General features: G+C 54.3%; 8 protein-coding genes across 8 annotated transcripts; 6 read left to right on the top strand and 2 right to left on the bottom strand.

The window, feature by feature from the left end:
* Window positions 1-313: 313 nt before the first annotated feature.
* On the top strand, window positions 314-2,900 carry LY79DRAFT_277479 (serine carboxypeptidase). The gene is made up of 6 exons (XM_060552084.1): window positions 314-625; window positions 686-798; window positions 850-1,522; window positions 1,595-1,979; window positions 2,048-2,119; window positions 2,209-2,900. The coding sequence occupies exons 1-6, from the start codon at window positions 494-496 to the stop codon at window positions 2,733-2,735; spliced, it is 1,902 nt and encodes a 633-aa protein (XP_060412086.1). The 5' UTR covers window positions 314-493; the 3' UTR covers window positions 2,736-2,900.
* Window positions 2,901-3,885: 985 nt separating this feature from the next.
* On the top strand, window positions 3,886-5,180 carry LY79DRAFT_581318 (oxysterol-binding protein; the record flags this gene model as incomplete). Its single annotated transcript, XM_060560181.1, has 2 exons — window positions 3,886-3,930; window positions 4,041-5,180. The coding sequence occupies 2 exons, from the start codon at window positions 3,886-3,888 to the stop codon at window positions 5,178-5,180; spliced, it is 1,185 nt and encodes a 394-aa protein (XP_060412085.1).
* Window positions 5,181-5,802: 622 nt separating this feature from the next.
* On the top strand, window positions 5,803-6,507 carry LY79DRAFT_559572 (uncharacterized protein). Its single transcript, XM_060558266.1, has one exon. It carries the CDS (start codon window positions 5,837-5,839, stop codon window positions 6,107-6,109), a length of 273 nt encoding a protein of 90 aa, XP_060412084.1. The 5' UTR covers window positions 5,803-5,836; the 3' UTR covers window positions 6,110-6,507.
* A 790-nt stretch (window positions 6,508-7,297) lies between these two features.
* Window positions 7,298-8,081, bottom strand: LY79DRAFT_559570 (uncharacterized protein). The gene is made up of 2 exons (XM_060558265.1): window positions 8,047-8,081; window positions 7,298-8,000 (listed from the first exon to the last, which is right to left on the bottom strand). Exons 1-2 carry the CDS (start codon window positions 8,056-8,058, stop codon window positions 7,344-7,346), a joined length of 669 nt encoding a protein of 222 aa, XP_060412083.1. The 5' UTR covers window positions 8,059-8,081; the 3' UTR covers window positions 7,298-7,343.
* Window positions 8,082-8,235: 154 nt separating this feature from the next.
* LY79DRAFT_559569 (uncharacterized protein) lies at window positions 8,236-9,035 on the top strand. Its single transcript, XM_060558264.1, has one exon. It carries the CDS (start codon window positions 8,480-8,482, stop codon window positions 8,678-8,680), a length of 201 nt encoding a protein of 66 aa, XP_060412082.1. The 5' UTR covers window positions 8,236-8,479; the 3' UTR covers window positions 8,681-9,035.
* On the top strand, window positions 9,031-10,319 carry LY79DRAFT_581316 (uncharacterized protein; the record flags this gene model as incomplete). The annotated part of the gene is made up of 4 exons (XM_060560180.1): window positions 9,031-9,066; window positions 9,268-9,384; window positions 9,693-10,022; window positions 10,203-10,319. The coding sequence occupies 4 exons, from the start codon at window positions 9,031-9,033 to the stop codon at window positions 10,317-10,319; spliced, it is 600 nt and encodes a 199-aa protein (XP_060412081.1).
* Window positions 10,320-10,748: 429 nt separating this feature from the next.
* LY79DRAFT_671302 (uncharacterized protein) lies at window positions 10,749-12,006 on the bottom strand (the record flags this gene model as incomplete). Its single annotated transcript, XM_060563896.1, has 2 exons — window positions 10,749-11,191; window positions 11,253-12,006. The coding sequence occupies 2 exons, from the start codon at window positions 12,004-12,006 to the stop codon at window positions 10,749-10,751; spliced, it is 1,197 nt and encodes a 398-aa protein (XP_060412080.1).
* A 4,467-nt stretch (window positions 12,007-16,473) lies between these two features.
* Window positions 16,474-18,875, top strand: LY79DRAFT_519424 (glycosyl hydrolase family 3 N terminal domain-containing protein; the record flags this gene model as incomplete). Its single annotated transcript, XM_060555139.1, has 2 exons — window positions 16,474-16,685; window positions 16,778-18,875. The coding sequence occupies 2 exons, from the start codon at window positions 16,474-16,476 to the stop codon at window positions 18,873-18,875; spliced, it is 2,310 nt and encodes a 769-aa protein (XP_060412079.1).
* Window positions 18,876-19,075: the final 200 nt, after the last annotated feature.

Raw genomic sequence — 19,075 nt, 5'->3', positions numbered from 1 at the left:
TATAAGTCCTACCAGCATGAGCGCACAAGAAATCATCATTCCTCGGTTTGGCATTGGCATCTCAAAGCGCTGGTTTTGCGCAGTCATTGGCGCTTCTGGGCCGTGTTTCTCCTTTTTTCCTCTGGCCGACTGACAACTTCATCAGACTCTCTGTTGGGCAGTGTTCTAGCCATGCTGCAGATACCCGGCCAACTATACAAACACACTCCATGAAAGGTTCCTATTGCCGGACTGCCGCCGGTGAGATTTGGAGCTACTTGTGCCAGGATAGGAAGGTCAATGTCTTCATCGAATCAGCACCCCCGAAGCCGGAAACGCCCCCACCCCCTCTCTCTCTCTCGTTTGTGATTCTTCCAGTCGAGATATGACCAACGCGTCACGTCTTACGCACAGGGGCATCGTAATCATCTCCGTTAAAAACACGGGAAGTCTCGCCGAATTCTAGAGTTTAATTCTTCCTGCTCCAACTTGGCATCCGGCATTCAAGGCTAAGATGTTGTCCTCCGCTTCGTTGTTGGTCGGCGGGCTTATCGGGCTTGTGACCGCGCAATTCCCGCCCACTCCGGAAGGGATCAAAGTGCTGAAGTCCAAATTCCACGAAAATGTGACTATTTCCTACAAAGAGGTAAGCTTTACATCGCTTGTGGACGCCAATTCATCCGCCCCATTGACCGCTCTCTGGTAGCCTGGGATCTGCGAGACGACGCCGGGGGTCAAGTCGTACGCGGGCTACGTGCGGCTGCCGCCTGGTACTCTGGACGACATCGACGGGGAAGCGCAGGACTACCCCATCAACACGTGAGAGATTCTTCGACGCGTTGATCTGGCCAGAGCTCACACGTGCGACAGTTTCTTCTGGTTCTTTGAGGCCCGCAAGGCACCGGAGAATGCCCCGTTGGCGATTTGGCTCAACGGCGGTCCTGGCGGGTCTTCCATGATGGGACTCCTCGAGGAAAATGGTCCCTGCTTCGTCAACGAAGACTCCAAGACCACTCGACTGAACCCGTGGAGCTGGAACAACGAAGTCAACCTCCTATACATTGACCAGCCTACTCAGGTAGGATTCTCTTACGACACCCTAACGAACGTGTCTATACACGAAAGCGAGGATCCCGAACTAGGTCCTGGTAGGCAGATGCTTCCCACCGACTTCAGTGACGGTGTCCCCGAGGCCAACTTCACTTACCGGTACGGCACGGCCTCTAGCCAGAAGGCCTCGCAGACTTCCAACACGACGGCCCATGCTGCTCATGCTTTGTGGCACTTTGCCCAGACCTGGTTCTTCGAGTTCCCCGGCTACAAGCCTATCGATGACCGCATCAGCCTCTGGGCGGAGTCTTATGGAGGGCACTACGGGCCCGGCATATTCCAGCACTTCCAGACACAGAACGAGCTCATCCGGAACGGATCCTCGCCGGAGAAGAATGCCCAGTTCATCCATCTCGATACGCTGGGGATCGTCAACGGCCTCGTTGACTTCACGATCCAAGCCGAGAGCTGGATCAGTTTCGCCTACAACAACGTAAGTGAAAGAACACTTGGTGGCGTTGCATTTCTCGGAGGCTGCTGGAACCGCTGACAATGAAATGCAAAGACATATGGAATCCAAGCGTTCAACCAATCTATCCATGATGAGATGATGCATAATTGGACACGCCCGAATGGGGCCAGAGATCAGATTGTTGACTGCCGAGAGGCCCTCAAGGAGCACGGCCCGTTCCTCGCGAACGGTGGCAAGAAGAACGTCACAGAAGTCTGCGGACACTTCCTCGAGGAGTGGACCGAAGCTGTGACGCTATATCAAACGATACCCGACGGAAAGGGCTGGTACGACATTGCGCACGACAAACACGATCCCTTCCCAGCCCCGCATATGTACGGCTATCTCACGGAGGGCGACGTCCTGTCGTCACTCGGCGTGCCTGTCAATTACACGGAGGCGGCGGGTGCCGTAGGCGAGAGCTTCAGCCACACATTTGGTAAGAAAGGCCCAATCTCCTCGGGCCGGTGACCACTTTAGACGAACAGCATGCTTAGACGATTCCAGATGTAATCCTGGGCGGGTTTAGCGAGGCGATTGGGTACCTTCTCGACAATGGGGTCAAGGTTCATATGATGTGTGAGTTGGCCCGCCATGCTCTGTCCAGGGTTATCCTGCAGTTGCCATCAACTCCCTTTCGTTCTAACCGTGCTATCTCGGCTGTGTAGACGGTGACCGCGACTATGCCTGCAACTGGGTGGGGGGCGAGAAAGCTAGCCTGGCGATCCCGTATAGTCGGTCTGTTGACTTTGCAAACGCCGGATACACTCCCCTCATCACGCCGGATGGGGTGACGGGGATGACGCGTCAATTCGGCAACTTCAGCTTCTCGCGGGTCTACCAGGCCGGCCACGAGGTACCGGCGTACCAGCCCGTCACGGCGTACGAGATCTTCATGCGCGCGACCTTCAACCGGGACATCGCAACGGGGCTGACCCCCGTGACGGACGAGCTGTCGACCGTCGGCGTCAAGGATACATGGCACATCAAGAACGTCCCGCCGCCGCAGCCGGACCCGATCTGCTACGTGCTGAAGCCAGAGACGTGCCGTCCCGAGATTTGGGAGAAGGTCGTGAACGGCACCGCGCTGGTGAAGAATTGGTACGTCGTCGGGGACGCGGCTGATGACGTGGTGGTCGCGAACCCCGGTGGTGATGGCGGTGGTGCAGGCCAACAGATTTCCGAAGAGCTGTGAAAGGCCACTCCCACGCCGCTTTGCGTTGGCGCAAACGACGGTTCGGCAGCGCGCGTCGCAAGTTCGACAACTTACGAGGCAGCGGACTGAGAGATCGTCGGACAAGCGTGTTTCAGCGATTGGACGTACAATGGGGGGAAAGCCAGGAAACATGCAGCTCGAGTCGCCGTCTTACACCCTAGCGTCGGCGTCTGGTGGGTTATAGTTACAATCCGGCCGCCCTAGCTCAAGGCTTCTCCATTCGAGGCCCAGCAAACCAGATAAACCAAGGTTTAGATTCTCTCGTGTTTGCACACAAACTTTGCCCAGCGTGTGAGTAGGTGTATGACGCTAGCCTTTGCCAGGGACATGGGCGGGACGCGGGACTGATCCTGGGCCGTCCAAAAGCTTGCCACCAACCGATCGGGAGGAAGCCTTCATCGGCAAGACAGACGACCCGCCCACCTGGCGGCATTTCATCCGATCCGAGAGCTTGGGGGAACGATGACGGGAGGATGTTGCGCCGGCGGCAGAACAGCACAGGCCTCCCCGGGAGGCGCATCGCCGGGTGAGTGAGCTGGACAGGGGTAGTCTGCTGAGGCTGTGCCTGTCAGACGGGAAAGGGAACAGAGGGTTATTGACATGCTTGGGAGGGGGGCTGGGCGGCCAACGCGCGTGTAGCATCGAGGCTCCAGACGCTTGGGAAACGATCAATGCAGTGCACAACTTTCACATGCTAGTTTCGTCCGACTGACGAGAGGCGGGGGGTTCGAGATCATGTCAAAAGCCGCTGCATCCCCAACCATCTTCTAGACAATAGGGGTCTCGAGTGGGCTCTGCTCCTTGATATATAACTGTGCTGTGCTTGTTTGGTACCCAAAACTCGGACGATCGACGGTATCATTTTGGACGTGCTGAAGTATTGGCTGAAACAGAGCTGAAACCCCCGTCCCCTGGAAGAGACGAGACATTCGACCCTTTTTGAAGGCCTGCTGCCACGGAAGAACACAAGTTCCCATCAGGTCCAGAAACGACAAAAGACCTGTGTCGACTATTGGAAAACCCGTCCCTAAGAAACACTCCAAGAAGGGGAACCATTGGATACGAATACCGACACGAATACCAGATACCCACAGCATCAGAAGGGGAACACAGGACAAAAAAGAGAAACATGGACGGCAAATCCTTCTCATCACGCATTGGCGACCTGGTCAAAGTAAGCAGCAGTGCCTCCAACTGTGCAACAGGGTGACCTTCTCAAGAGGGGTGGCTCGTTAGCGCATGATTCACGGAAACGCACCACTAACGAGAAGCGACGGCTTTTAGTTTCTGTCATCAGTACAAGGCGATTTGTCCAACGTCACCGCCCCTCCCTCGTTTCTGGCGCCCTCATCCGTTGTCGAGGTCGGCCACTGCTGGTGCCAGCGGCCCGGGGTCTTTGTCGCCCCGGCGCTGGAGCCCGATGCGGAGAAGCGCAGCCTGAAGGTGCTGCGCATGATCCTCATCGCCATGCGCAGCCAGTTCTACGTCGCCGGCGCGCCCAACGTCAGCATCAAGAAGCCCCTCAACGCCTTCCTGGGCGAGCTGTTCCTCGCTTCATGGACGGACTCGGACCGCAAGGCCAGGACGGAGCTCGTCGCCGAGCAAGTCAGCCACCACCCGCCCATCACGGCGATGCACATGGGCAGCAAAGAGCACGGTATCCGCGCCGACGGCTACGCCTGCGTCGAGATGACCTTTTCCAGCAGCGTCAACATCCGCCAGGTCGGCCATGCCATCATTCACATCGACCGCTACGAAGAGGACTACCTCATCCCCCTGCCCGAGGTCAAGGTCCGCGGCTTCCTGAATGCCTGCTTGTACCCCGAGGTCCTGGGGACGTACTACATCGTCTCCAACACGGGGTACGTCTCCGAGATGAAGTTCTCTGGGAGCGGCGTCTTCCGGGGAAAGAAGAACTCGTTCGAGGCGCGCATGTATCACAAGAACGACAAGAAGAACACCATCTACGAGCTTCAAGGGTGCTGGAGCGAGGGCTGGACGGTCAAGGACGGCAGGACGGGCGAGATCATTGAGAAGTACGATGTCGACGCGCTCGAGAACCTCCCCGCGCCCATGGAGATCGAGCCGGTCCAGAACCAGGACCCGTGGGAGTCGAGGCGGGCGTGGAACGGGGTGATCGAGGGGCTGAGCAAGAACGACTTCCGGCAGACGGTGAGCGCCAAGAGCCAGGTGGAAGAGGCGCAACGGCGCATGAGGGCCGAGGAAAAGAAGAAGGGCGAGAGCTGGGAGCCGTTGTTTTTCAAGAGCATCCCGGGAGAGGAGCACGACGTGTTCCATCGGTTGGCTAAAGGCGTTGATTGGCAGTTGCACGACAAGCATACCAAGGGCGTTTGGAAGATCGACGACGCAAAGAGGGATTCGGTCCAGAGGCCGTTCAGGGGAGATTTAACTCCATTGGGATAGACCTCTTGCGTTTGCTAGATTCAATATCATGTGTTAATGTGTTACGACCAACAAGCGGCGTTCGGTTCGGCCATGAAGATGCGCCCAGGTATCAACCATCATGTACATAATCAGACGACTAATTATAAGCGCAGAACCACTTTTCCAGCCTGCCTGCCTGTCTTCCCAGAGGTAGCTGATTGCTTCTTCGGATTGTTCAAACTCAAAGACGGAATCGATTATGTCGTCGAACCCGAGTTTCGTGGCGGATATCGCGGCACACAGGTCCTCCAAATCGAGCCGTGATCCCGCACTGATGCATGCCCCTGGAACAAAACAAGCTTCATGTCGGCAACGACGAGACATCATCATGACCTTACCTTACGTTAACTCTTCTGTCAATAATTGTCGACACAAAGTCCTTCAAATGGGCCGGGTCCTGCTCGCCTAGCTACCCGACTTGGCTCACGACGCCACCACGGCGCGTGCATTTCGCGCTCTGCACGAGCGATGGGGTCCCTCCGTTCTCGACCACCAGGTCGACGCCCACGCCGCCTGTCAGCTCGAGCACATCGGTGTGCCAGTCGGGATCTGTTCTGTAATTGACGCCGTATATAGGCGCAGAGGGAAAGGCTTTCTGAATCGCTTCGATCTTTGCGTCGCTCGAAGAACTGGGGATGACCTTGAAACCGGAAGCTTGCGCATGTTTGAGTGCAAACATGGCGATGCCTCCCGTGCCTGTCTCCGTTGTCATTCGGCCAAGTCTACAAACAAATCCGCTCTTAACCTGGAAGGCGGTTAGAGACTTGCTCTATGCAAACTCGCTTCACACCTGCCCCGAGATCAACCTCAATCCGCAGTCGGACAACCTAATCATTGTACTTTGGACACCAGCTTCGGATCGAAGCGCGCAGTCCACAGCCGCTATGACGACCTCGAAAACTATCTAGTTGTTGCTGACGCCACCCGCAGCACCGTCATTCACCCGAGCAAGGATGAGGCCTATACCGATGGCAACAAGCTGGACGATATCCGCGCTCTCGATCGTGTCGCCGAGGCCCAGGGTAAAGGCCTGCATACGCCGCTGACCTACCTCGACGAGAAACACTTGTCGCGCCAGTGAAGAAACTCGCGACTCGTCCGCGGCGGATACCCTCAACAGACCATCACACGAGGACAAACTACAGTCACCTGTTAGTGGAATATTATGTCGGCAGGACAATAATGAAGCTAGTATCTGAGGCGATAGCGACGCGCAAGGCGGTACATTAGAAATAGAAGACAATTTGCAGGAGCCTGGGAATACAGTTCAGGCAAGTAGATAGACGACAGGTGGAAGGTTTTCTTACTAAGAGTTATAGAAGTGCTTAGCTAACAGTGTTATTTTATATATACTTAGGAGCTAACTCTTGCTTCCGTGTTATAAATACTAAGGGGTCTTAGGTTCGGTTATAGAGCCTTTTCTAGATTACCAACCCCTTTTATTAGGGATAATTTAGCTACTTTTAAGGCTATTAACTATAGATTAAAGCTTTAGGTAAGTAGAGCTCTAATCAAGGTATACTACATAGTATTACACTTTAGCGCTATAGTTGTAGTTAGTAGTAATATACTGGCTAAATAAAGAACAAGAAGTGTAGGACGAATGTCTGTAGAGTAGATATAGGATGCTAGGTAGTTTTTAGATAAGCTAGATCTGGACGGGTTACTAGGGAGCCACTTCTGACTGTGCCCTAAAATTACTGGAAAGCCTACAGCGCCAGGATTGTCAGTTCCTCAGCGTTCTCACATAAAAGCGTGCCAGAATGACTTGTAATACATTAGGTTAGGCTGGAAAGCAATCCGGACTATCACGACTGGCTTCTGACATCATCCTAACACCCCATAGCCAGCCAGGCTGGTTGCCGTTTTACGGATTGAGGGATAATACTTCTCTCAGACACCGCCTCTCTACCATCAGACATGCCGATCTGATCATTGTGCTTGGAACAAATGGAGAGATTGTTGAGTCGAGTACACACGAAAACCTTTTAACGAAAGAGGGCACGTATTGGACAATGTAGAACAGGCAAATTGGAAAACAAGGTCAACAAAACCGTATAGGCTGGGCCTTAAGTCACTCTGATAATCTCATGAGAGGAGTTGAGAGTTTGTAGATTTCTAGAAGAGAATCACGAGCTAGTATCAGACGCTACTGCTCGCTTTGAATTTGAGACCCCGCTGTCTTTGATCTTTACGGTGACTGAGGCGCTTGCGCTGTATCAATCTCGTCATCTTCGCCGACGCTTCTTGGCGCATCAAAAATGGCTCGCTAACATACTGCACTTGCTTCTGAACATCTGCTTCTTCAAATTTGGAGTTCACTGGGAGAATCTCTGCATGTTCAAAATCCAGAACACAAAACGCATCCCCGCACCAATGTACATTGCCCATTTTGAAATCACCAAGGTGTACACCAGATTGACGTATTAGGCGAACTGGAAAAGCCAGCTTGTGTTCCAGTGTCGCTTGCTCGAGGCGCGGCATCCCCGAATCAAGCATAGAAACACCTCCTATGTCGGATAGCAATAGAGCCCTTACGCCATCAATTTTTGCAAGACCTAAGCATTCAGGTATAACCGTTCCCTGTAAGCTTTGGAGATGGCGATATACACGGAGCTCGTTGTCAAAGAGATCCGGGTTGTCGGTGAGCTCCTTCTTGAGAACTATACGCCGAGGTAGATTGACGGAGCTGTTGCCATCGAGAGATAGCCTGAGAACGTTTTGAAAAGTCAAATCGGGTGGTAAAGAAATAGGGCCTCCGTGCGCGGTAATCGCCTTCGAATTGAACTCAAACACATACTGCAAGACGTTAACAGAATTCATGGTAACTGTCAGGGAGGCTTACTGTCTTATCCATCCTAATACCATTACCGGTTCTGTAGTAGAGTCTAAGAAACAAACTCCTCTGTGAGAAGAGGCATTTTGTGCCTTAAGTAATTCAGACAAGTGGCACGTGCGCTAGGATCACCTGAGAATGTCTCACACATGCTTGACAACTAGAATGATAATTAAGAACCGCAACTCGAAAAAGAAACGATGGAGAAGATAAAACCTGACTAATCGTATATATCCTCTTCGTCCTCCATCTGGCTGTCCTCTCCATCTTCACCGTCATCTCCCTCGTCATCTTCCTCCTCCTCGTCGCTCTCTTCGGACCACCAAAGCGGAAGAGAGTCATAAAGTTTGCCATCATTGTTGTCAAGCACCCACTTGCCATCCGGAGACATCCAAGCAAGTGCTCCATTCGTCTCGTCAACAGATCTGTAACAACCTGACGGATGTTGTGGGGCCAATTTATCGTCAGCTCTTCTCCAAAGTGGTTCTCCATTGAAAAAGCGCCATTTAGGGGCCCTCAATTCATGTGGGGTTCTGTTCGGGGCCGACGTTCCTTTTATACTCAGACCCTGCGGTGCAAGAGGACAGTACAGGTTGGTTGGTCAGGCTTATGTGAACGGCGCCATGCATGGAGAGATTGCTGAGAAATGGGAGGAGGGCGATGTAATTTGTGAAAAGGAGGACATCTGCTTGATATGACCGTCTTGATATGGAAAACCGGTATTTGAATACGAAACAAAAATGGAATATTCGACACTGTTTTCTGGTGCCGTTGGGACTGGGAAGCTAGTATGATATATAAGCTGTCCTGCTCTACACCAAGTATCTAATTCGCGTTGAGGTTACTGTGGCTTATGTAGAAGCGGAATACAATATCCTTGGTGACGCCTCGGACACATATAGTCCGGGGCCGGCCTGGACAGCAACGGTAATCAAGGTATCGCAGACACCTGTGGTCCTGTACTGTTGTCCACATGTGATCTGCAGGTATCCGATGGCTGGCTCATCAGACCATCATTTTGTTGAGAATGTAATGAAGCATACATTAACCCAGTTTGTCTCGTCTGCATTATTGCCGTCAGTTTCGGCGGCTGCTCTGACTGAACCTCAGTGAACTAGCTTAGATGCCAGGTAGGGTGAGCCCGCTTGGCCCAATTGGCCCGCCCTTGATCTTGTCAGGGTACATACACGACTAGCTAGTACCCGACTGTCTATGTCTTTGATTATATAGCTAGAGAACGGCAAGACCTTTGCTCAGGTGAAGGGTGAGGTGGTCCGCGCCGCATCTATTCATCTCGTCATTTGCCGAAGAGGCGGCACGCTCATGCAGCGAAACCATCCCGTCATCGTACGCCAGCACCACGGTCTTGACGTTCAAAGAGCCGGTGGGCGTCTGGGTATATCACCCCGTGCAAATTCTCAGTCGCTATGATCATGCGCAAGATCGCGCCTCCTCTTGCCGCAGAGTGCTCAGTCATCATCAAACCCCCCAAACGAAACTCCCTTCAGCACCCTAGCGTTCCATGTTCGCTCTTGCAGCCGGCATTCCCTCATACATCATCCATATAGTGCCAAGAATAGGGAGGCTTTAATAGAGCTTGCCAATAACTCCATTGTGAAGAGGCTCAACTTCACTAGCTCCACGGGCGTCGAAAGGTGCTTCGAGACCCATGTGATAAGCACAAGAGCCCTCCCGGATCCTCCGGTATCCGACTGAGACATAGACAAAAGTGTTCCGACGGGTTGCTTGTTCACGAGAAAGTCCAATACGAGCTCATCAAGAAGCTAGCCCGGCGCGTAGAAGGGTACAGGCCCGGCCAAGGCATCAACGAAAGTGCCATTCAGGGCCCTATCGTCAACGCCGCCGCCGTCCAGAAGCTTGACGCCCTCGTGAAGGGTGCGCCTGAGATAGGCGCCGTTATTCACACTGGCGACAAGTTCCTGGAAGATTTGAAAATATACTCCTACGAGCCTACATTCATTAGGGTGCCACGACCGAGATGGAGGTTGCGTACGACGAGACCTTTGACCTGCTGGCAGCCATTACCCCCATCGGGACCGAGACAGAGGCGGTCGAGCTGGTCAATGCGATAGAGTGCGGTCTTACCGGGTATTTCTCCTGGGACATGCGTGTGGCATGACGCCTGCATTATGGTATGCTAAGAGTCAACACCGGGCCTGATTAGCGCGGCCGGATCGCCGATTGGTGATGTGAATGGAAGTGGACTCGGTCGCGAGGCAGCAAGTATGGTCTGGCAGAGTACCACAACATCAAGTCCGTGACTATCAGCAACCTTGACTCAAAATGGGGGTGACGACTCGAAAGTTTGAGATAGCGGGAAAGGGTAAGATAACTGGCGCTCTAATGTCGGCGTGGGCAGAATGAAGCCAAACAAAAAGTCGAGTTTGTAAGTCAAGGTTGTCCCATAAAATAGACATTCTGGGACAACCGGCGTAATGACGTCCATGTCGGCGATATCCATGCAAAGACGAAGCTAGAGTCTGTTTCCCCCGTTGCCGATGCCGCGCAAAAGTTTGAAGTGTTCGAATATTCCAATTATGCTCCCGGTAATCCAACTCCCCCGCAAAGTGCATTCGTACAATGTCTCCGTAACTCTGCCCGAAACTCCAGATGTCCCGATCTTAACCATGCCTCCCCCCTCCCCTCCCAAACAAACCCTGTAAATCAAAACTCCGATCCCAGTTCCTAGTCTAACGTGCAGTGACAAAGCCGGTCTTTTGAGATTGCACTTCGAGGTGCCCCCGATGCTCCGGTTGAACGACGACCAAGTTCTTTTTTGTTTCTGCTGCCAATAACGCGCCCTTGGCCAACTCCTCTTCTATGCGTTTCAGACACTGGTTTGTGGGTGATGGGCGGTGTACTGTCAATAGCTTGACGGCGCTTGTCGCCTTTTCCAGCGATAGGACGTTGCCTCTGTAGGAGTCGCACGGGTTGGGCAGGGTGATGTCCACCTTTCCCTTTGCGAGGCACCTAACCAGGGACCCAAGAAGCATGCTGTTGCATTCTTCGGCGTCCGGGGAGCTGTGGAAGTATCCCTGCATGTATCGGCATCCTTCCTTGAGACACCTGTACAAGAGGACGAAGTGATCCAGGTTCGCGGAGATGAGCGTCTGTCTGTGCTTGGCGATGGTTTCTGTCGGATACACTGTCAGCCTTGTGCCTCTCGGTAAGTGCAATGGGTTTGCAGAACTCACCGAATACTTCCGGAGGCCGCAGGTAGACAATCTTGTCAATGGGGAAGTTGTATCCCTCTGGGCCTGGCTTCCAGGCCCGGGCCGCGTGTCCGAACACCAACCGCCCTTGCAAGTCCATCATCGACTCGCATATCATCTTCTTGAACATGGTCTGGAACACCTCGGCGTCGCCCAGCTCCCACGCGACGCAGAGCAGGTGCACATCGTCGGTGTGGTGCTTGACAGCCTGCATCCACGAGCGGGACCACGGCCGAATGATGACTGTCATGTCGTACTTCTCCGTGATGGTGAGGACCTCGTATAGCCGCATCAGAGGAAGCTGCTCGGGAACGAGGTGGAAATGGCCGTGGACGATGTTGAGCACGATTTCCATTGCCTGTGTCGAGTCCTCGGGTAGGTCGACGCTCCATTCGCCGCCGGCCTGTTCCGCACGCGACTCGGCGAACCCACCAAACAACATGGCCTTCAGGACTGGCGAGCTTCGTCCGAGTGCTCGCGAGCAGACAACAAAGTCTTGCGGGTGCTCCTCGACATCGGCGCCGACGCAGAGCCTCAGGTCGCCGTTGTCGTCGAGGTAGATGGTTGGTGACAAGACGAGCTCCGTCACCTCCGTCACTTCCTCCGTCACCACCGTCGTACAGCTGGGCATCTTGCCGCCGAGGACCGTCTTCTGGTCGATGGGCCGGTGCGGTAAAGACTCGAAAGAGAAGGTCGGGCCGCCAAAAAGGCTATTCGGGACGGTAGTCGAACACATCGTGGCACGTATCTCCGTCGGAGGCATGTCAAACTTCCTGCCCACAAGATACCACGAGAGTCGGGCGCACGCGGTTGGTATATAGGTCGGAGGGTATCAACGAGGGAGCCGTCGACAAACGGACTGGGATGTTGCCTCCCTTGGGAAGCATAAAAGGGGACTGCAAATCACAGCCTGGTGTTCCGATGGCATGACTAGTCTCTGTCGGGAATCGGACCCTCTTGCTAACTTTGGGCGAAAATGAGGGACCTCAAAATTGGGACGGAATGTATCTTAGACTATGCGGTGTAGCCTGTTGGTCCCAACAACATCTAACCTGTTTGCTACCCTACTGACATGAACCGGCGGAGTGACATGCCGAATGGGCAAGCAGCCACCCGTAACGGAGTGCTCCAAAACCCGTACCACCCTGGGCCTTGGAAACACCATGCATTCACCCCGAGAAATCCGGGTTCTGTGTGGGTGCAAACAAGGAAGACGGTGGAACGGGGGCCGGAAGAGGGGCAAGGAAAATCAGGGCAGAAGACAACAACAAAACCGGCGATCGGGACCCTTGCTGGCCTGGGATGGCCGCACTTGTGCTCTGTTACGCAGGGCTGCTGGCAGTATTATGTTGTTTGATGGTAACGCCAGCGCAAACAAATCATGCGATGAAACCAAAAGACGGTGGTAGTACCTGACTCGCAACTCTATCGCGGACCAGACTTGCAACAAAGCAAAGCTGGAAATTGCGACTGCGAGCCGGTTATGCGCTGTGAGACTCATTAAGCTCTCATTTGCGGGATGCAAAACACTGCTGTCGTCATGTCCCGTCCCCCTCGTAAACCCTAACGGTCGAATACTATTCTGAACTTCTCGGCACAATGAATCGCTGATAAATATACAGGATTTTGAACCGGCTCGGAGACCACTTGCTATGCCACAAAATCCAACTTGGGGCCAGCAAAGCCCTCGATCAGTCGTCGAGGAGGTCAGCCCGGGGGTCGAGCAGGTTGGCCCCCGCAAACCCTCCGCCTTCAGGGTCCTACACCGGGATCGCACACACCAATACGGTCATCGTGACCTTTCCTATTTCGGGCTGCAGGACCGATGGTATGCTTTTCTTTTTCCCGGTTCGAAGGCGCGCACCCCTGCACAAGTGCCGTCTGTCTTCAAGGCACTCGGAACCGTGTTGATGTGGGTAATGGTTTTCTCGAAACCTGTTATCCACGATGTGACCTTTGATGCAGGGTCTGGTGCCAAGGTTTTTCTGCATCTTCTCTGCTGGCTTCGATAATATCGGGCAGCCGGCTGAGTTGAACAACAACGTCCGTATTCCCTGTTTGTTATGTTGGGCTAGCATGACAGAGCTTGTATGGTGAATGATCCCCGCAGACACGCATGCCATTTTGCGTTTACACACGATTAAGGCTCTGGTTTCTTCTGCCTGGTGGGTGTGGTATGGTCAGGGTTGTCGCACGACATCCGAGAGACTTGTAGGGAAAAGCACGAAAAGGGGGCTGTGATACCAAAGTGGTAAGAGTTACCACTCACTGTGCACAGACAGACAGCGGCACTTTTCCCCCCTTCGGCATGGCGGAGGAGAGAGTAGAGCGGCTTCTCTTCAGATGATCACGGCAACTTGTCCTTTTTTTCGTCCACAGTAAGATCGGACGATTCTGGGCCGCACATTCCCACACATTGTCCAGTGTACGCAGTGAATGCTGCCATCAACCGAGGTCTTCGTATATTGTGAGGGAAAGAAAAGTGGGCAAGTTGTCCGATTTCAATGTTCCGATACGCCGTATCTGATAGTATTGGCTGCCGGCATGATCACCGGTCCAATGGCTGCAAAAGGCGCCGCGTCTGCTTCGAACGCTATTACGCATTAGCTCCCAGCTTCAGATGTGTTTCTGTCACGACAAAAGCCGATTGTACTTTCGGGCCCTAAAAACCATCTCCCCGTCAAGGCTGAACCCTGTAGAGCAACCTCAAGGCATTGGCCGTGTCTCGATAACTGAGTCGGCCCCGAAAGGAACGGTGAAAATAACTGCCCAACCGTGTTTAGTACCGTATCGACCTTCAGAACTGTTGGAAAAATTGACGGTTTGTTTTTGTTCTTCCACTTGGGATATACTGGAAAACGTTTTACGAATCAGTGGCTTGGCCAGCAACTAATGTTCCCTCCAAGCTGGACCGCTATGAAGGAAGACCCCCGTCCGGAAGCGCAGCTTCGCAAGTTCAGGGGTAAGGAGTGCCCAGCAGACGTTCGGTTGCCCAACAATCACGCCATCCTGATTAAGGTTGACGGCCTTATCAATGTCGGACAGTATCGTCTTGACAACCTCGAAAAGGAGGGGCGTCATGGGGCTTGATACTACTGCCGCTTCCGAAGTGGATGATTGATGATACGCGCCATTCGGGACAGATACCCGATGATGGAAGGAACTCAATGAATCTTTGCGACAGCCGGGAATAGAGTTATGGACATAGGAAGCGGTCTGGAGAAGCCAGGGGTCAAGAAACATATCGAGTCTTTCAAGGCAACATCTTACGGGCCTCCCAGGCCAGCGGGGGTTTCATCCGTGTCCCTTGTTCCTTTCACTGCATCATATGACAAGGAAGCCATTTTTGATTTGTGGTTGGTTAGCATGTACAGTAGTAATGGCGTATTAACAAGAATCTTAACTAGCTGTAAAACTGAAGACGGCTTATGATATGAGCATAGCGGATAACCTTACTGGGGTAGCTTGTATCTATACTCATTCACTTTGTTCGTGCGGATCAAGCTCGTATGCTGAAAATCAGGCTGTCTGCGGTAGTACAGGATAATAGTCAAAGATGGCAACCAAGCGTTATTGCTGGATTGATAGATTACTAGTATTTATTCACTGAGCAGAAACAACGAAACGGCTTACAGCACTATTTGCTGGCTGTCTATCAAAATTTGAACCGAAGTGTGCTGTTTAAAGCGGCTAATTATGCCAAGCTGTCTGTGGACAGGATTCTTCGCGGTGATCGAAACCGTCCGACCTCGTGGGCCAGATAAGGCAATGACCTCGTCGAAATGATTGTTTGTGTGCTCCAGAGTTCAGAGAAATTCTACATCATGTGAAAATGAAACCGCTCTCTAGGCCATAGTTTTATAGCCCCATTCTATAGGCAAACGGTGATGGAGACCTACCGTATGACCACTCAGTTATATATTCTGAGCGTCATGTCAGAGTTCTGCAGCATTGCTGGTCACGTCGAGTCAATCAAACGGTCCTCCACCTGTTGCATATGAATCGACGCACTCGTGCCCAAGATTTCGAGTTGTCTACCCGTAATTTGCACGTGGGATCCGAGTCTGTTCAAAGTTTACAAGACTATCCCCGCTCAGTAGCCAGGATATCCTGTGACTTTGGGACGGGTCAACGCTATACCTAGGATTGTTCTAAATCAGACACGTTGGAGGAAAACGAGGGTAGGAAGGGAAGGTTAAAAGAATTAAAAAAAAAGTGCCATGTCAGTCAGTGGCGATAGGACTAAACTCTACAGCAGAGTTATCTGAACATTGCATCGTCCAGGGCTGTCGACTATGAACGAATCGGAAACCTCAGACTTGCCGATTGGGTTTCAATCAAAGATCAGATTTCGAAGGAAGCCTAAGTCGTACGGCAAATCGATGGAATGAACGTGCTTGGCGATTTCCGCACATGTCGGTGAACGTTGGAGAGACACCATCTCACACACACGTCTGGCTCATCGAATCAGGCGTAGCGGAAGATGATGTCACGACATGAGATGAAGCCGGACTCGCCGGGATACACTGGCTGAAGAGAGTTGCATGGATGGGGTTAGTAAAAGCGGTGACGAGTGTAAATCATCGGAGTCTTTTGTTATATCCATGTCGGGCCGCAGGCGCGCAACGGTTCTGCCGCCAAGTCACCGGTGCCGATGATGCTGCTATCAAGCAACCGAGCTGCTGAGTCGCGCCGACTGACACATTGGACGGCTTATTGCAGTCGACGCCCGCCTCTGAAGCTGGATGAATCGGTGACGATGGCGACCAGCGGTTGACGGGTTGTGCATACGGTGACCGTACCCCACTGGATAAAGTCGGTTGCCCGGGAAGCGGTGCTCGAAAGTAATGGGAGAATGCTGCATGTTGGATGGTGAATGCTTCCGTCACGCTACTACGTTCCTGCATGCTCAATTTATCCAGAATCGAAAATTCTCCTCATCTGCACCCCGGGCTCGACCCGCCCCAATGATGTCGTCTCGTTTCGACGATCTAGTCTACCTCCCCGCATAGCAAAATGCGGAGGAGGGCAATTAGCCAGGTCATTCTTGGCATGGGAATGGCATGATTGATTCCATCTAGATCGTGCTGCCTATATATCCCGCGAGGGATTCACAGGTCTCTTTGCTGGATGAGAAGCCGGTGATCTGGGGTGACTTTTGCCCGTATTCGGTATCTGCACACTGCAAACAGCACGATTCAAGATGAAGTCTACTTGGCTCATTGTCCTCGGTGCCGTCACGTCCGTCGTGACGCAGGAGGAAGACCCCGAATCTCGACGACAGAGCTACCCCAACTGTGTCAATGGGACCCTGTCCGGCAACAAGGTCTGTGACCGCACGCTGTCCCCGTCCGAGCGTGCGGCTGCTCTTGTAAAGGCCTTGACCGTCGAGGAGAAGCTGCAGAACCTAGTCAGGTACGTCATGGAAACAAACAAATAAACAAACGGCGTCTTTTTCTTATTTTTTGTACTTTTTTTTTAAATTTTTTTACTGACGTCTCGTGAAGCAAGGCGCAGGGAGCTCCCCGTATTGGCTTGCCTGCGTACAACTGGTGGAGCGAAGCGCTCCACGGCGTGGCCTACGCTCCGGGGACGTATTTCCCCGAAGGCGACGTAGAATTCAACTCATCCACGTCGTACCCAATGCCGCTCCTGATGGCGGCGGCGTTCGACGATGAGCTGATTGAGCAGATCGGCGCCGCCATCGGCATCGAGGCCCGGGCCTGGGGCAACGCGGGCTGGGCCGGGCTAGACTACTGGACGCCCAACGTCAACCCGTTCAAGGACCCGCGATGGGGCCGCGGGTCCGAGACGCCCGGGGAGGATGTGTTGCGGGTCAAGCGTTACGCCGAGTACATCACGCGGGGCCTCGACGGGCCCGTCCCCGGGGAGCAGCGCCGCGTCATCTCGACCTGCAAGCACTACGCCGGCAACGACTTTGAGGACTGGAACGGCACCAGCAGGCACGACTTCGACGCCAAGATCACGGCGCAGGACCTCGCCGAGTACTACCTAATGCCCTTCCAGCAGTGTGCCCGGGACTCCAAGGTCGGCTCCATCATGTGCGCCTACAACGCCGTCAACGGCGTGCCTTCGTGCGCCAACACGTACCTTCTCCAGACCATCCTGCGGGAGCACTGGAATTGGACGGAACACAACAACTACGTCACGAGCGACTGCGAGGCCGTACTCGATGTCTCGGCAAACCACAAGTACGCGCCCACCAACGCCGCCGGCACTGCCCTCTGCTTCGAAGCCGGCACGGACACCAGCTGCGAATACAGCGGCTCGTCGGATATCCCCGGAGCCTGGTCCCAAGGCCTGCTCAAGGAAGAGACGGTCGACAGGGCGCTTCTCCGGCTCTACGAGGGTCTCGTCCGGGCGGGCTACTTCGACGGGCACAACGCCGTCTACGCCGCACTGGGTTGGAAGGACGTCAACTCCGCCGAGGCCCAGAACCTCGCGCTCCAGGCCGCCGTGGAGGGGATCGTCCTGCTGAAGAACAACAACGGTACTCTGCCTCTGGATCTGAAGCCCTCCCACAAGGTGGCCATGATTGGCTTCTGGGCCGACGCCCCGGACAAGCTGCAGGGCGGCTACAGCGGGAGAGCCGCGCATCTCCACACCCCCGCGTACGCGGCCCGGCAGCTCGGCCTGGACATCGCCTTGGCGTCGGGGCCCGTTCTGCAGAAGAACAACGCGAGCGACAACTGGACGGCCGCCGCCTTGGAGGCAGCCGAGGGGGCGGACTACATCCTCTACTTTGGCGGTTTGGACACCTCGGCGGCGGGCGAGACGCTGGACCGCACGAACCTCGAGTGGCCGGAGGCGCAGCTGACGCTGATTAAGAAGCTGAGCACGCTGGGGAAGCCGCTCGTGGTCAACCTGCTCGGCGACCAGCTGGACGACACGCCCCTGCTGCAGCTCGACGAGGTCAGCTCGATCTTGTGGGCCAACTGGCCGGGTCAGGACGGTGGCGTCGCCATCATGCAGCTCATCACGGGCGAGAAGAGCCCGGCCGGCCGTCTGCCCGTCACGCAGTACCCGTCAAGCTACACGGACCTGATCCCGATGACGGACATGAACCTCCGGCCGACGTCCCAGTACCCCGGACGCACGTACCGGTGGTACGACAAGCCCATCAAGCGCTTCGGGTTCGGCCTCCACTACACGACGTTCAAGGCGGAGGTCGGGGGGGCGTTCCCCAAGACGCTGAGGATCGCGGACCTCGTCGGCGGGTGCGGGAACGAGCACCCGGACACGTGCCCAGCCCCGGCCCTGCCGGTCAGCATCACCAACACGGGCGACCGCGCCTCCGACTACGTCGCTCTCGCGTACCTGTCGGGCAAGTACGGGCCGCGGCCGTACCCCATCAAGACGCTCTCGGCCTACAAGCGGCTGCGCGACGTGGCGCCCGGGGAGACGGCGACGGCGGACCTCGCGTGGACGCTTGGCGACATTGCGCGCCACGACGAAGAGGGGAACACCGTGCTCTATCCCGGCGAATACACCATCACGATCGACGAGCCGACTTTGGCGACCGCCACGTTTACTCTCGAGGGCGAGGAAGCGGTGCTCGATAAGTGGCCGGCCCTGCCCAGCTAAGGGGTAGGGAGCCACTCGAATGGGATATACGTGACGAATAGGGACATGTAAATGCAATCCTCGATGACCACAAAAATTCGTACAGATAGTCAAGGTTGAGCCTGTTGTTGACTCAAGATCACGATCAAAGATGATATGACCCTCTCTGGACCGTGATGTCGCTCACAACAAGGTGCATCGAACCTCGCACGGATGAGCCC

Source organism: Colletotrichum navitas, assembly GCF_030913465.1.
Source record: "Colletotrichum navitas strain CBS 125086 chromosome Unknown LY79scaffold_48, whole genome shotgun sequence".
Taxonomy (NCBI): domain Eukaryota; kingdom Fungi; phylum Ascomycota; class Sordariomycetes; order Glomerellales; family Glomerellaceae; genus Colletotrichum; species Colletotrichum navitas.
This window is presented reverse-complemented; position numbering and strand designations above follow the sequence as displayed.